The sequence below is a fragment of the Engystomops pustulosus genome, chromosome 8, assembly GCF_040894005.1.
Source record: "Engystomops pustulosus chromosome 8, aEngPut4.maternal, whole genome shotgun sequence".
In the NCBI taxonomy this organism is placed as follows: domain Eukaryota; kingdom Metazoa; phylum Chordata; class Amphibia; order Anura; family Leptodactylidae; genus Engystomops; species Engystomops pustulosus.
In genome coordinates this window covers 120,407,130-120,424,541 of record NC_092418.1, presented here as the reverse complement: position 1 = coordinate 120,424,541, position 17,412 = coordinate 120,407,130, and the positions used below count along the sequence as shown (strand labels likewise).

At 40.6% G+C, this 17,412-nt stretch overlaps 1 protein-coding gene across 1 annotated transcript in view; it reads left to right on the top strand.

Annotated features, from left to right (window-relative positions):
- LOC140076181 (uncharacterized) overlaps positions 1-17,412 on the top strand; it is a 60,682-nt gene that overhangs the window by 31,277 nt on the left and 11,993 nt on the right. The window contains exons 6-9 of the mRNA XM_072122696.1: positions 13-83; positions 8,864-8,981; positions 12,762-12,841; positions 13,037-13,225. Of these exons, the coding sequence (XP_071978797.1) occupies positions 13-83; positions 8,864-8,981; positions 12,762-12,841; positions 13,037-13,225 (458 nt within the window). The remainder of the gene's footprint in view (positions 1-12; positions 84-8,863; positions 8,982-12,761; positions 12,842-13,036; positions 13,226-17,412) is intronic.

Sequence of the window (17,412 nt, the reverse complement as noted above, 5' to 3'; positions counted from 1 at the left end):
CTCTCCCTCTAGACAACTGTTTATATTTCAGGTTCTCCCACTCCCCACCTGGGACTCAGTACATGATTCTGGCAGGGAGTCAGGTAATTTAAACTAAAGGATTTTTATAGAAGTAAAAAGATTAAAGGACTATCCAAAACATGATTAATATTGAGCATTTTATGCCCTTTAGGAACCAGTCATCAGTGACAAATGTCCTTTATAATGAAAGGTTTCCTTTAATGCTTAGAATCTGACAAATGTCTCACTTTGATGAACAACTTTTTACATATGAGAGAAGCCACAAGCGGAGAAGCCATATTTATATTAAACATCTGCATTTGTAATTAAGTTTAATGATGAATTGTATGAAATGCATTAACCAATAAACTTCACATTAAATGACAGAACTTGTACAATTATATAACACAATCAGAAAAGGAGAGAAAAATGTGGAGGAGCTCGGATAAAGGAGCAGCTGATGTTTTACCTTAGTAAGGACATTGTATTCTTACAGTGGGATTTCTGTATAAAGAAGACACAATTGTTCAGAATAGGCTCATATGTCCCTTGTATCCAGCGCTTAGTAGTGTGAGGATGACGCTGCACTTTATGTCGGGACGTTCCTGGTTTTGCCCCTCAGTCCTCCCCACCACCTCCATACACTTGGGAGGACACAAGTTTTGCCACTAGACACTAGAGGAAATGAATGATAGATTGCGCCTGTCTATTAGATGTTGAGATACTTTGGCTGGTAACTCAGTGAGAGGATCCGCACTGACAAAAGGATCCAGAAACTATATACAATGTATGACCTGCAGGGTATTTATATATAGTGTAATAATCATTAGATGATATTATTCATGTATGGAAATGGTTTACCATCACTGACCTGTGCATTTATATATTCGGCTATATCGTACTCACTCCAACATTGCACTTTAGTCCGATCTACATTCCCAGGTAAGTAGAATACTGAAAGGCAGGGGCGTTGCTAGGGTGGTAAAAGATCCGGGGGAACCAGCCCCAATGCGTATGTATCACACTTACAGCAATGCTTATTCCTGTACATAACACCTCACATTTGGTTGTGCCAATAACAACATTACAGACTGGACATACAGCTACAGAAACACCAGAGAAATCCCTACGTCACCCAGAGATGATCAGTCATTAGATTAAACAGAATTGTCCTTGTAGAGTTTCTTACAAGATGGCAGCTTAGAGTGGAAGCCCCGGCCAGCCGCCTCGCTAGACTGTGCATCGGAGATACCGGTGACATCACCTTTGGTAACAAGGGTTCAGAGGGACAAGCAGCATCCACCGACACCTTCTCAAAAACTACAGCTTTGTTCCCCAGGTTCAGGCTCCTGCCTCCCTTCAATCTCCTTCTGGACTATAATGAAGTATATATGTTTCATTGTTGCGAATGTACAGAGGCATCACTATTAATAGGGGTAACTGTGTGGGGGACATTACTGGGGTAAACTGTTGGGGAACATTACCTGTGGTAACTGTGTGCGGCACATTACTGGGAGAAGCTGTGTGGGGCACATCACTGGAGGTGACTGTGTGGGGGACATTACTGGGGGTAACTGTGTGGGGCACATTACTTTGGGTAACTGTGTGGGGCACATTACTTGGGGGATGTGTAGGGGAAATTACTGGGGAAAACTGTGGTGCACATTACTGGGGGTAACTGTGTGGGGCAAATTACTGGAGGATGTGTGGGGGAAATTAAGGGTGGTAACTATGTGGGACACATTTTTTGGGGGGTTCTGTGGTGCACATTACTGGGGGTAACTGTGGGTCACATTACTGGTGGTATCAGTGTGGGGCACATTACTGGCGGCAACTGTGGGCACATTAATGTACTTAGTCCCATAAGAAAAGTTATTGGAAACAGCAAATATTCCTAGAGAGACTCTATTAGAAAATTAAGAAGAAATCCAACAACACAAAAGACACTCGATCAGGAGAAGGATTATTGTTATTACAGTTATGGAACAAAAACATTGAGACATCTTATCACAAGTCAAGATCACAGGAGAATCACAAGAAAAAAGAAAAGATGTGATGCTTATTGTGGACACCAGAGATTTATATCCGTCATGGAGAAGGGATGTGTAAATATCAAAAAGTAGGTTTCACAAATGAGATCAAATACAAAAATGAGAACTCTTTATAAACCTCTTCAGGCTCTGTACTGTACATGCACGAGGCAGAGCTGCTGGGGCTGTATGTGGGTGCCGCCATGTTTATTATGATCGTCGCTCTCTGTGATGTCATCGGGGATCGGCGATCCATTGTCTTTGTTAGTTCTGAGGCAGTATTGCAGATTCCTTACAATAGGCCAGTGGCTCATTGTAATAAATGCTGTGTACAAATGCCATAAACTGCTATACAGTAATATTGCAGTATATAGTAGGAATGATCAGACGATCTACGGTTAAAGTACCCGAAAGGATCTAAAAATTGTAAAAAAAATAAATAAATAGAACGTAATAAACAGTAAAAATCACAATCATGTTAGGCATCGTCGTGTCCCAAAATGCTGATCTATCAAATTATAGAAATGATTATTTCCAGTGATGGACCACATAACGGAAAATAGTGCCCAAATATCTGTAACGCCACTTTAACACAATTTTAAATCGCATAAAAAATGTATAAAAAGTGATCAAAAGGTCGCGCAGTCCTCACCCTGGTAGCAATGATAACGTCAGCTCATCCTGCAGAAAATGACATCTTACGCAGCTCTGTACATCATAGTATGTAAAAGTCATTAGAGTCAGAAGATGGCGAAACTACATTTTTGTACAACTAAAATACATTTTTTTTGTACACATTCTTTTAATTTTCAAAAATGTATTTAAACACCATAAAACCTGTATAAATGTGATATCACTTTGATTGTACCGAACTAAAGAATAAGGCAGACGGATCAGTTGTGCAGAGTGAAAGTCGTAAAAACTGAGCCCACAAGAAAGTGATGAAAAGGGGATTTTGCCAATTTCAGTGCATTACTGATAAGTAAAAGTTGTTATGTAGATAATAAGCCCTCACATAGAGAGTGAGAAATTAACAAAAAACGCTGCAACGCAAAGGGGTTAATAAATATTATATGCACAGTCTTCAGGAATTACATCAATAGAACAAATGCAATGTAAGGGAAAAATGGGGAAGAAAACTAAAGCCAAAAAGTAGTTAAAAACAAGTAAAAAGCTTTGGAGCTATGAATGAACCACAGGGATAAGTACCGACTGACAACCTCCCCTGTGGTACAATCAGCCCCACTCCCCCTCGGAGCCCGGGCTCTGCCACCTATGTGCATAGTCGGGATGTAGAATAAGTATTATAGCGATATTATAGCCACATGTACATAATCAGATACTTCTAACAGAACAAGCTACCTGCCACCTGAGGTTCTGGATGTATTGGGCCGGGCTGCTTCCCCGGATACTCCAACAATGTGAGAAATCACTGAGCAAGTGAAGATTGTAGAGACCAAATCACATCTATTAATCAGTAAATGCAGTTACTTTTGCTCCACAATATGTTGTAGAAATCAATGACAATGTTTTTATTTCTTTATTGTAATTCTCATTATTATTGTTATTTAGTTATACATGTAATTTAGTTACACACCTGATACATGCGTCTCAATGAGTTGTGCAAGTTATTAGACCTGCTTTGCCTTGAATAAACCTGAGATACAAAATGTGCCAAAAACATAGGTCTATGATGTAAATAAATGGTGACCGAGGAAACAGAGGCAATGCACACAATAGGACCTCAGATGATAAGGCGAGATGTTTGGAAAAACAAACTTTTTCTGGTGCAAAACCTTGTAAATTATGAAATTCTTCTGCTTCATGAAGCCATTTCCAGGACAGGGCAGTCACATGGTCATCGGGTGTCTTCGTATCTGCGTGGATTTGCATTCCCTATTGTTCAGGATGTGGAATCAGTAGGGAATCACAAAGAGGCATTTCATATGGTAAAGATTTGCAAATTAAGTTATCTAGTTTCATCAGAAAGACACATCCTGGTCTCCTTTCTGAGGTGGGAAGGGATAATAAACCCATAATAAAGGAGTTTCATAAACAATCAGCCTGGGACCAACACCCTTCATTTACATGGGGGAGGTTGTTGAGACAAGAGGGGGCAGACCAAGGCATATAAGAGACCCAAGCACAACTCACATGAGAACTTCTTGGTGGAAGATCTTACTGGAGGAGCTTAGACTGAGAGACTGAGACACAGAATGGAGAGAGAGCAGGTCCAGATATGTGCGGAGGAGGGTGCCTGGGAAGGAGGACATGACGCTGGTGCCAGGGACCCCCAGGATGGTGAGAACTGACAGCCATTGCCTCCTAGAACTGATTTTTCCTCTGTCCCATTCTTTCTGCCAACATCCGCTACACCCAACTGGTAGATATGTAAATGTGTAATATGTATCTATCCTATATGTGTATAGATGTGTAATATGTATCTATCCTATAGTGTGTATAGATGTATAATATGTATCTATCCTATAGTGTGTATAGATGTGTAATATGTATCTATCCTATATGTGTATAGATGTGTAATATGTATCTATCCTATAGTGTGTATAGATGTATAATATGTATCTATCCTATATGTGCATAGATGTATAATATGTATCTATCCTATATGTGTATAGATGTGTAATATGTATCTATCCTATATGTGTATAGATGTGTAATATGTATCTATCCTATATGTGTATAGATGTATAATATGTATCTATCCTATATGTGCATAGATGTATAATATGTATCTATCCTATATGTGTATAGATGTGTAATATGTATCTATCCTATATGTGTATAGATGTGTAATATGTATCTATCCTATAGTGTGTATAGATGTGTAATATGTATCTATCCTATAGTGCAGTGGTGGCGAACCTATGGCACGGGTGCCAGAGGTGGCACTCAGAGCCATTTCTGTGGGCACTCAGGCCATCATAGAATAGACAGAGGTCACCAGACAGGAACAAATCCAACAAATCTTCCTGCAGTCCCAGGCGACTTAAGAGATGCTGCTTTTAGCGCTATTTTATAGCAACACTTCATTGGCTGTTTACAATGGTGGGAAAAGTGAGAAGGTGTGGACAGGGCTGCATTATCTTTGAAAGTCATCCTGATGGACCCACCATTCTTCTTCTACAGACCCTGGAGAGAAGCTACAATGAGAGTCTGAATTTTCCCTCATTCTTTCAAGTGTATTGGTGGCCTCAGGGGCTGATACGATTGAAAGATGTGGAAGAACATGTACCAATAAGTTACTGCTTAAAATACCATGTTGGCACTTTGTGAAATATAAGTGGGTTTTTGTATTAGTTTGGGCACTCGGTCTGTAAAAGGTTCGCCATCACTGCTATAGTGTGTATAGATGTATAATATGTATCTATCCTATAGTGTATATAGATGTGTAGTATGTATCTATCCTATATGTGTATACATGTGTAGTGTACATGTCATGGATGTAAACATATATGTTTGTATTTCTGTATGTATGAATATATTCGTTACAATGTTGTATAGCAGCATATTCCTCTATGCTGTTCCATAATAACATAGGGTTAGGGTTGGTTTGGAAGCATTTTGATTGACATGTGCCCTTTGAAATACATTTGCACAACACCTGTAAATGGGGACATAGTTATACGCACACACAGTGCAGCTGAATAATACTCTATGGAAAACATGTGGCGCTTGTTACTGAACATCTGCTTTTCATTGTGTGTTCACATTTTGTAGTTATATGCATCTGAACTGCATTGTGATCCGTTCTGATGTGGTTTTAGGTGCATTTTCTTAAATTAACCAATGAAAGTCATTAACAACAATGTGGAGGTATAGGGGAGCAGAAATATAGAGGTATAGGGGTGCAGGCATGTAGAGGTATAGGGGTGCAGGGATGTAGAGGTATAGGGGTGCAGGAATATAGAGGTATAGGGGTGCAGGGATGTAGATGTATAGGGGTGCAGGGATGTAGATGTATAGGGGTGCAGGGATGTAGATGTATAGGGGAGCAGAAATATAGAGGTATAGGGGTGCAGGCATGTAGAGGTATAGGGGTGCAGGGATGTAGAGGTATAGGGGTGCAGGAATATAGAGGTATAGGGGTGCAGGGATGTAGATGTATAGGGGTGCAGGGATGTAGATGTATAGGGGTGCAGGGATGTAGATGTATAGGGGTGCAGGCATGTAGAGGTATAGGGGTGCAGGCATGTAGAGGTATAGGGGTGCAGGCATGTAGAGGTATAGGGGTGCAGGCATGTAGAGGTATAGGGGTGCAGGCATGTAGAGGTATAGGGGTGCAGGCATGTAGAGGTATAGGGGTGCAGGGATGTAGAGGTATAGGGGTGCAGGGATGTAGAGGTATAGGGGTGCAGGAATATAGAGGTATGGGGGTGCAGGAATGTAGAGGTATGAGGGAGTAAGGATGCAGAGGTATGCCGTCCAGGGATGCAGAAAAGCTGTGGTACAGGTAAATAGGGGGCAGGAGTATAGAGGTATAGGGTGCAGGGATGTAAAGGTGCAGATATGGTGGGGAATAGTAATGTACAGGTGTAGAGGTGCAGAGATGTAGGAACATAAAGCTTGAGATATGAACAAAAAAGTATCAGTCATCTTTAATCTGGAAATTTGTGTGTCTACTTTTGTTCAGTCCTGGTTTAGGATTTGATTGAGGGGGATATATCAGGCAGCTGAGTCTGTGTTTTTTTTTTTTTTTTACAAAAGTAGCAAATTCTTCTGAAAACTCTTCTGCTTGAGCCTACTGGACACTGGAGTATATTAGAGTTGTGACTTTTTTCTGTTATTTGTCTCAGATTTGTGGATTTCCATATGTCCACATCTGGAAATAAAAAATAGAAATATCAGGCACAACACTGAGAAACTCTGGAGTGGCACATTTGGTTGGCGAGTTTTAATGAGAATTCACACAGGAGAGAAGCTGTTTATGTGTTCAGAATGTGGCAAATATCTGAAAGTGAAATCATAAATGATAAGAAAATAGGCAATTTAGCAATGTACACTCACCGACCACTTTATTAGGTACACCATGCTAGTCACGGGTTGGACCCCCTTTTGCCTTCAGAACTGCCTCAATTCTTCGTGGCATAGATACAACAAGATGCTGGAAGCTCCTCAGAGATTTTGCTCCATATTGACATGATGGCATCACACAGTTGCCGCAGATTTGTCGGCTGCACATCCATGATGTCGATTTGAGTCACTGTTGCCTTTCTATCAGCTCGAACCAGTCTGCCCATTCTCCTCTGACCTCTGGCTTCAACAAGGCATTTCCGCCCACAGAACTGCCGCTCACTGGATGTTTTTTCTTTTTCGGACCATTCTCTGTAAACCCTAGAGATGGTTGTGCGTGAAAATCCCAGTAGATCAGCAGTTTCTGAAATACTCAGACCAGCCCTTCTGGCACCAACAACCATGCCACGTTCACAGGCCACAAATCACCTTTCCTCCCCATACTGATGCTCGGTTTGAACTGCAGGAGATTGTCTTGCCCATGTCTACATGCCTAAATGCACTGAGTTGCCGCCATGTGATTGGCTGATTAGAAATTAAGTGTTAACGAGCAGTTGGACAGGTGGACCTAATAAAGTGGCCGGTGAGTGTATGTAGACATTTTTATAAATATGTATATTTTAAAATGTTATTAACTTTGTTATTAATTATCCTGTTATTCCCGGCAGATAACGTAACTTGTGGCTCTGAGGAACATCTGATATCTTCTGATATTACAGCTGATGATTGTAGGATCACACAAGATACATATAAAGAACCCAACAGCAGAAAGGATTTACCTTCAGACCTTCTCTGCAACAATCTATCATCTGATCCTATTACATTGGGCATTTATTCTGATACATCACATTCTAAAAGTCAGATAAGAAGTTACCGAAGACAGGCGGGACCTCCTGGAGATATCACTAAGGAGAAGACTTTTTCATGTTGTGAATGTGGCAAATATTTTCCTTTAAAATGCAAGCTCCTTGCACATATGAGAATTCACACAGGGGAGAAGCCATTTTCATGTTTAGAATGTGGCAAATGTTTTATTCACAAATCAAGTCTTGTTGTACATGAGAGAATTCACACAGGGGAGAAGCCATTTTCATGCTCAGAATGTGGAAAATGTTTTATAAAAAAATCACATCTTGTTGAACATAAAAGAATTCACACAGGGGAGAAGCCATTTTCATGTTTAGAATGTGGAAAATGTTTTATTCAAAAAACAAAGCTTGTTAGACATGAGAGAACTCACACAGGGGAAAAGCCATTTTCATGCTCAGAATGTGGAAAATGTTTTACTAATAAATATGGTCTTCTTAAGCATGAGAGAACTCACACAGGGGAGAAGCCATTTTCATGTTCAGAATGTGGAAAATGTTTTATTCATAAATCACATCTTGTTTTACATATGAGAACTCACACAGGGGAGAAGCCATTTTCATGTTCAGAATGTGGGAAATATTTTAGTAGAAAATCACATCTTGTTGTACATGAGAGAACTCACACAGGGGAGAAGCCATTTTCATGCTCAGAATGTGGGAAATATTTTAGTAGAAAATCACATCTTGTTGAACATGAGAGAATTCACACAGGAGAGAAGCCGTTTTCATGTTCAGAATGTGGCAAATGTTACATTGGAAAATCAGATCTTGTTAAACATGAGAGAATTCACAGAAGTGAGAAACCGTTTTCATGTTCAGAATGTGGCAAATGTTTTGCTTATAGTTCAGTGCTCGTAATTCATCAGAGAATTCACACAGGGGAGAAACCGTTTTCATGTTCAGAATGTGGCAAATGTTTTGCTTATAATTCAGTGCTGGTAATACATCAGAGAATTCACACAGGGGAGAAACCGTTTTCATGTTCACATTGTGGCAAATGTTTTGCTAAGAAATCACAACTGTACAAACATCAGAGAACTCACACAGGAAAGTAAGCATTTTATAGGGTAACTGTCTTCATGAAAGGCATTTTTCAGTAATGGAGTCAGGTAATGGTCAATATAAATAATTTTTTGGTTTATCCTTAAACAGTTACTTCTTTATAGTCCTTTAGTTAATCATCTACTTAGTTTAGTTAATCCTTTGTTGAGTCCAAGGGGGTGGGGGGCGGGTCACTGTAAATGTAAATGGTCATCTGCATGATTGCATCCCTCCTCCTTCAGCATCACTCCTCACTCCTCCTCAGACCATCACCTCCCACATCCTTTCTCTCCTCCTCCCCCTGTAGACAACTGTTTACACTTGAAGTTCTCCCACTCATCACCTTCAATGCTTAGAATGTGACAAACGTTTTACTTTGATGAACAACTCTGGACATATGAGAGAAGCCACAAGCGGAGAAGCCATATTTATATCAAACATCTGGATTTGTAATTGAGTTTGATGATGAATTGTATGAGATGCTTTAACCAATAAACTTCACATTAAATGACAGAACTTGTACAATTATATAACACAATCAGAAAAGGAGAGAAAAATGTGGAGGAGCTCGGATAAAGGAGCAGCTGATGTTTTACCTTAGTAAGGACATTGTGTTCTCACTGTGGGATTTCTGTATAAAGAAGACACAATTGTTCAGAATAGGCTCATATGTCACTTGTATCCAGCGCCTAGTAGTGTGAGGATGACGCTGCACTTTATGTCGGGACGTTCCTGGTTTTGCCCCTCAGTCCTCCCCACCACCTCCATACACTTGGGAGGACACACACTGGCAAAAAAATTGGAGTGAAGAAGAGATGAATGATAATAATAATAATAATCTTTATTTATATAGCGCAATCATATTCTGTAGCGCTTTACAAATAGAGGGACAAATACAAATATAATAAAACATGACAGAGCACAAACATTCATATGGAACAAGAGGAGTGAGGTCCCTGCTCGCAAGAGCTTACAGTTTATGAGTAAGAGTGGGGTGACACAAGAGGTAATAGAATATATAATGGTCCAGCCATTCTTCATAAGAGAATAGAACAAAATATAATAAATAGAATTGCTATCGCTTGACCCAGTCATCAGCCGTCATCTTATATACAAGGTCCAGGGTGAATGGGACTGCAGAGAAGCCTGGTGCCTGCTGGATAACAGATGGGAGGAGGACACAGGAAGGGTTAGTAAAAGAGTTAAAACTCCATGCAATTAACGAGTGTTATAGGCTTGCCTAAAGAAATGGGTTTTAAGAGCATGTTTGAAACTTTGGAGGTTAGGTGTTAGTCTGATAGTCCGGGGCAGAGCATTCCATAGAATGGGTGCAGCTCTAGAGAAGTCTTGGAGACACGTGTGGGAGGTCCGCACTAGGGTAGAGGTTAATCTAAGATCACTGGCGGATCTAAGAGCACGAGTTGGGCGATAGACTGAGATAAGAGAGGAGAGGTAGGGGGGTGCAGCATTATACAGAGCTTTGTGGATGAGGGTTATTATTTTAAACTGTATTCGAAAGGAGACTGGCATGAACTGGAGGCATCCGTGAAGTGTTTAGTCTGAAAGACGAGCCTGGCTGCTGCATTAATAATCGATTGGAGAGAAGAGAGTTTGGTGAGTGGAATACCGGTTAGTAGAGAGTTACAGTAGTCTAGACGAGAGTGAATCAGAGCAACAGTTAGCATTTTACAGGTTTCAAATGTGAGAAACGGTCGGATTCTAGAGATGTTTCTGAGATGCATCCGGCAGAAGGGAGCAAAAGATTGAATGTGTGGCTCAAAGGAGAGGTCGGAGTCCAGCACAACCCCAAGACAGCGGGCCTGCTGCCTCGGTGCTATAGTGACCCCACAGACTGTTATGGAGAGGTCAGGATAGGCTCTGTTAGTGGATGGTGGAAAAACAAGAAGTTCGGTCTTAGAAAGATTAAGTTTCAGGAAGAGAGAAAACATGATGTTAGAGACAGCAGAGAGACAGTCACTAGTGTTCTGGAGTAAGGCAGGGCTGATGTTACGTACTGAGGTATATAGCTGGGTGATAGATTGCGCCTGTCTATTAGATGTTGAAATACTTTCACTGGTAATTCAGTAAGAGGCCCCACACTGACAAAAGGATTCAAAAAATGTATACAATATATGACCTGCGCAGGTATTTATATATAGTGTAATAATCATAAGATGATATTAATTATGTACGGAACTGGTTTACAATCACTGACCTGTGCATTTATATATTCGGCTGTATCGTACTCGCTCCAACATTGCACTTTAGACTGTTCTATATTCCCAGGAAAGAATATATATATATATATATATATATATATATATATATATATCTTCTTCATATTTATTCTGTTGGAGTATATAATCAGCACAGTGTAGCCAGTATCAGTGTGTTTCCCCATATTAGATACATAAGTCCGATATAAATCCCCCTGGACCACCTATTATATCAGTTCTTGACTGTTCACCATCAAGTTATAGACCCCCAGCTCCAGGAATACATGCAAGCACTTTCAACACATTGAAGAGTCACAGAACATAATGTATACATTTTGAGAGAATATTCCTTGTATCCACATTACATCATAGGGAACTTTGATGCCCCATTTTATATATTGTTACTGAGCATCAAAAAGTCTTTGAGACAGTACAAAATTTTTTAAGTAAAACAAAAAAATGACCAGAAACACAGATAAAATAATTGTTGAATGTATATAATTATTTCTCCAAAACAATTATCTTATATATTAAGATTCTACAAAGAAACATGTGGAACCTCCATGGGGACCAAGTTTGCACCAATCTACACCATTTTATATTTGAGGAGATGGTAAAATGAAAACCTATTCCCCAGAGGCAGGCTGGTAGCACATGGAAAAACTTATCTTGTATAGTGGTGCTGCGTCTTGGCGAAAAGACAACTTTATTTCTTTAAAAGTTGATCGTTTATTAGGTTCATAACGCGTTTCGACTTTGAACTGGAGCCTTCATCAGGTGTAGTTACAATACATACTTTTTTCACATACACAAAACTCTATATATACACAGTGTCTGCTGACGTCACTTGTGACATTTATCAAAATTACATCATAGAGAAAACAAAAGGAAACATTTTTAAATGACAAAAAGATTTATTTAAAAAACCAATATGAAAAGGTAATGGTAAAATGTGCACCAAGTTGTAAAAGTTTATATTAAAATGTGAAACTATTACCGTCTGTTGGGATAATAGATCCCATACACACAGACATTTATTCTCATGTATATGGTTGCTTAGTCACTGATTACTTCGTGTAAGTTCGTGAATTTGGTTTGTTGCGGTTGATGAGCCGTTTTTTAGGCATCGCCTTAGTTACATGTAGGATTGGCTGTTGGTGTTTTTGCAGTGCTCGAGGTGAATGGTAAGTATTACACTAGATGTATCCTATTGATGTGACTTGTATGGCTTTAGTTGATGTTAAATAGTTTGCTTTTTGTTTGTAGGATTTACATTTTTGTATATCTAATACGAACAGATTAGTTCCATCTATGATAAATGTATGTACAGTTTAAAAACATAAATAACAGTATTAATAAAAGTAATTATCTGTGTGTCTACTTTTGCTCAGTCCTTGTTTAGTATTTGACTGATGGATCTTAGAGGGTGATATATCAGGCAGCTGAGTCTGTGTTTTTTTTTTTTAAGATGTACAAAAGTAGCAAATTCTTCTGAAAACTCTTCTGCCTGAGCCAACTCGACACTGGAGTCTATTTGGGAAAGAGTTGTCACTTTTTTCTATGATTTGTCTCAGATTTGTGGCTTTCCATATGTCCACATCTGTAAATAGAAATATCAGGCACAACACTGAGAAACTCTGGAGTGGCACATTTGGTTGGCGAGATTTAATGAGAATTCACACAGGAGAGAAGCTGTTTATGTGTTCAGAATGTGGCAAATATCTGAAAGTGAAATCATAAATGATAAGAAATAAGACAATTTAGCAATGTATGTAGACATTTTTATAAATATGTATATATTTTAAAATGTTATTAGCTTTGTTATTAATTATCCTGTTATTCCCGGCAGATGACGTTACAAGGAGCTCTGAGGAACATCTGATATCTTCCGATATTAAAGCTCATGATTGTGGGATCACACAAGATACATATAAAGAACACAACAGCAGAAAGGATTTACCTTCAGACCTTCTCTGCAACAATCTATCATCTGATCCTATTACATTGGGCATTTATTCTGATATGTCACATTCTAAAAGTCAGATAAGAAGTCACCGAACACAGACTGGACCTCCTGGAGATACCACTAAGGAGAAGACTTTTTCATGTTGTGAATGTGGCAAATATTTTCCTTCTAAATCCAAGCTCCTTGCACATATGAGAAATCACACAGGGGAGAAGCCATTTTCATGTTTAGAATGTGGCAAATGTTTTATTCAAAAATCATATCTTGTTAAACATAAAATAATTCACACATGGGAGAAGCCATTTTCATGTTCAGAATGTGGAAAAAATATTATTCAAAAGACAAAGCTTGTTAGACATGCGAGAATTCACACAGGAGAGAAGCCATTTTCATGCTCAGAATGTGGAAAATGTTTTATTAATAAATTTGGTCTTCTTAAACATGAGAGAATTCACACAGGGGAGAGGCCATTTTCATGTTCAGAATGTGGAAAATGTTTCATTTATAAATCAGATCTTGTTTTACATGAGAGAATCCTTAGTGAATCCCGGCAGAACCTGAATCAGCAATGGAGAACGCGCCGCTGGATCGTGACTGGACCGGGTAAGTAAATCTGGGCCAATATGTTGTAGAAATCAATGACAATAGGGCTCATTTACTTACCTGGTTCAGTAGTAATTCTGTGGCGTGTTGTCCGACAAGGATTCGGGTTCTGCCGGGATTCACTAATGTCGTGCGCCCAATATCCAGTAGGTGTCTGATGGCCACGCCGAAATCCAATCGCGTGCGCCAAAATCCGGCGGAATTCGGCGCAAAACGGAAAATTTGGGACTCTGACCAAAGTGCGGCCACGGAACCCTTAATAAATGAGCCCCAATGTTTTTATTTATTAGAATTCTCATTATTACTGTTATTTAGTTATACATGTAATTTAGTTACACACCTGATACATGTCTCAATGAGTTGTGCAAGTTATTAGACCTGCTTTGCCTTGAATAAACCTGAGTTTCAAAATGTGCCAAAAACATAGGTCTATGATGTAAATAAATGGTGACCAAGGAAACAGAGGCAATGCACACAATAGGACTTTAGATGATAAGGCAAAAAACAAACTTTTTGTGGTGCAAAAACTTGTAAATTATGATATTCTTCTGCTCCATGAAGCCATTTCCAGGACAGGGCAGTCACATGGTCATTGGAGACGCCTTGTCTGCATGTATTTGCATTCCCTATTGTTCAGGATGTGGAATCAGTAGGGAATCACAGAGAGGTATTTCACATGGTAAAGCTTTGCAAATGAAGTTATCTAGTTTCATCAGAAAGACACATCCTGGCCTCCTTTCTTCGGTGGGAAGGGATGATAAACCCATAACAAAGGAGAACAATCAAAGTGCCATAAACAATCAGCCTGGCTGATAAGGAAGTGGGACCAACACCCTTCATTTACATGGGGGAGGTTGTTGAGACAAGAGGGGGCAGACTAAGGGGTATAAGAGACCCAAGCAGGACTCATATGAGGAGAACTTCTTGGTGGAAGATCTTACTGGAGGAGTTAGACTAAGAGACTGAGACACAGAATAGAGAGAGAACAGGTCCAGATATGTGCAGAGGAGGGAGCCTGGGCAGGAGGACCAGACGCTGGTGCCAGGGACCCCCAGAATGGTAAGTACTGACAGCCATTGCCTCCTAGATCTCTGTCCCATTCTTTATGCCTATATCCACTTCACCCAATTGGTAGATATGTAAATGTTTAATATGTATCTATTAGAGATGAGCGAGCACTAAAATGCTCAAGTACTCGTTATTCGAGACGAACTTTTCCCGATGCTCGAGTGCTCGTCTCGAATAACGAGCCCCATTGAAGTCAATGGGAGACTCGAGCATTTTTCAAGGGGACCAAGGCTCTGCACAGGGAAGCTTGCCAAACACCTGAGAACCTCAGAAAAGGATGGAAACACCACGGAAATGGACAGGAAACAGCAGGGGCAGCATGCATGGATGCCTCTGAGGCTGCTTAATCGCACCATTATGCCAAAAATATGGGCAACAGCATGGCCATGACAGAGTGACCGAATGAGGCTAGATAGGCGACATAGTGACCAAGTTCCATAACGTATTTGGTGAAACACCCGAAAAATGAGCCTGACACAGCTCTTTTGATAAGGGGACGACATGTGGAGGCAGCCATGGAGACGACTTCCATGATTAAGAGCGACAGTATGGGGCATTCATATTGCGCTGCTATGATTGCAACTTCAGGTCTCCAGCATGGCGGCGACAGATGGGCCGAGTTCCACTATGAATCTGGTGAAACACCTGAAAATTCTGCCTGACACAGCTCGTTTGATAAGAGGGTTGATGTGCTGCATATCCTCTCGTGCTCCAGCGTCTGGGGTATAGAGAGTGGAAATGAGACATTGGTGGACGCTGTGGAGGATCGTGGAGGCAAAATGGACAGGAAACAGCAGGGGCAGCATGCATGGATGCCTCTGAGGCTGCCTAATCTTGGGATGGAGCTGGCGGTCCACTGCCAGGCGAGCTTTCGCCTGTCCAAGCCCCTGTCTCTCGGCTCCTCCCCACCCAAAATGGGCCTGGGGGCCAGAAGCGTTTACTTTGAAAAAATTATAATTTTCAAATCAGGCCGGGTCGTTTGAATATTTCACCTAGGAATAATGGAATAGCATAGTGGTTCTATTTTTAATTGTTTTTACGGAAATGGTTCCATGATTAAGAGCGACAGTATGGGGCATCCATATTGCGCTGCTATGATTGCAACTTCAGGTCTCCAGCATGGCGGCGACAGATGGGCCGAGTTCCACTAAGTATCTGGTGAAACACCTGAAAATTCTGCCTGACAAAGCTTGTTTGATAAGGGGACGATGTATGGAGGCAGTGAACTAGTAGTAGATTAAAGGTGCTGCAGTCAAAATTATGTTAGTTGGATCTTGAGATGGAGCTGGCGCTCCGCTGCCAGGCGAGCTTTCGCCAATCCAAGCCCCTGTCTCTAGGCTACTCCCCAAACAGCACTTCTAAGAACCTTTTGTATAAGATCAAGTGTAGTAGCGTTCTTATAAGTTTAGGATATGGCGGGTGAGGGGAATGTAAACAGATGCGCAAGAAGCGCTGAAATAATATTGGTAAATGATAAAAGTTTGCCAGTATATTTTGTGGATTACACAGCAGGGTGGCGACAAAGTTAACAAGTTTGATGTGGAAGCCATGAAAACAACCCAAAATTCTGCCCGACACAGCTCGTTTGATAAGGGGACAATGTATGGAGGCAGTGAACTAGTAGTAGATTAAAGGTGCTGCAGTTAAAACTATGTTAGTTGGATCTTGAGATGGAGCTGGCGCTCCGCTGCCAGGCGAGCTTTCGCCAATCCAAGCCCCTGTCTCTAGGCTACTCCCCAAACAGCACTTCTAAGAACCTTTTGTATAAGATCAAGTGTAGTAGCGTTCTTATAAGTTTGGGATATGGCGGGTGAGGGGAATGTAAACAGATGCGCAAGAAGCGCTGAAATAATATTGGTAAATGATAAAAGTTTGCCAGTATATTTTGTGGATTACACAGCAGGGTGGCGACAAAGTTAACAAGTTTGATGTGGAATCCATGAAAACAACCCAAAATTCTGCCTGACACAGTTCGCTTGATAAGGAGACCATGTATGGAGGCAGCTATATGGACGACTTTTGGAGGCAGCTATGGCGATGACGTGTGGAGGTAGAAATGGAGACAACGTGTGGAGCCAGCTAAAAAGACGACATGTGGAGGCTGCTATGGAGACAATTTAATTTGGATAGTGCCTGTATGTGGCAGTCCAAAAAAGTTTTCAAACCAGAGGAGCAGGTAGGTGGTCCTCCAGAAAAATTAAATAAATTGAGTGCCTGTATGTGGCAGTCCAAAAAAGTTTTCAAACCAGAGGAGCAGGTAGGTGGTCCTCCAGAAAAATTAAATAGATTGAGTGCCTGTATGTGGCACTCCCAAATATTGCTTAAAACAGAGGACCGGGTAGGTGGCCCTCCAGAAAAATTAAATACATAGAGTACTATAGCTAGAGCCAGAGCAGAAAAAATAGCCAGTTTCCTATGCTTTAGTGTACGAAGAGGAGGAGAAGGAGGACAATAAGGAGGAGGAGTGCATACATTATTCAGGTTGAGCTTCTTTCACCTGGTGGAGAATGAAAATGCGGAGAAATCCAGGCTTTATTCATCTTGATAAGCGTCAGCCTGTCAGCGCTGTCAGTCGACAGGCGTGTACG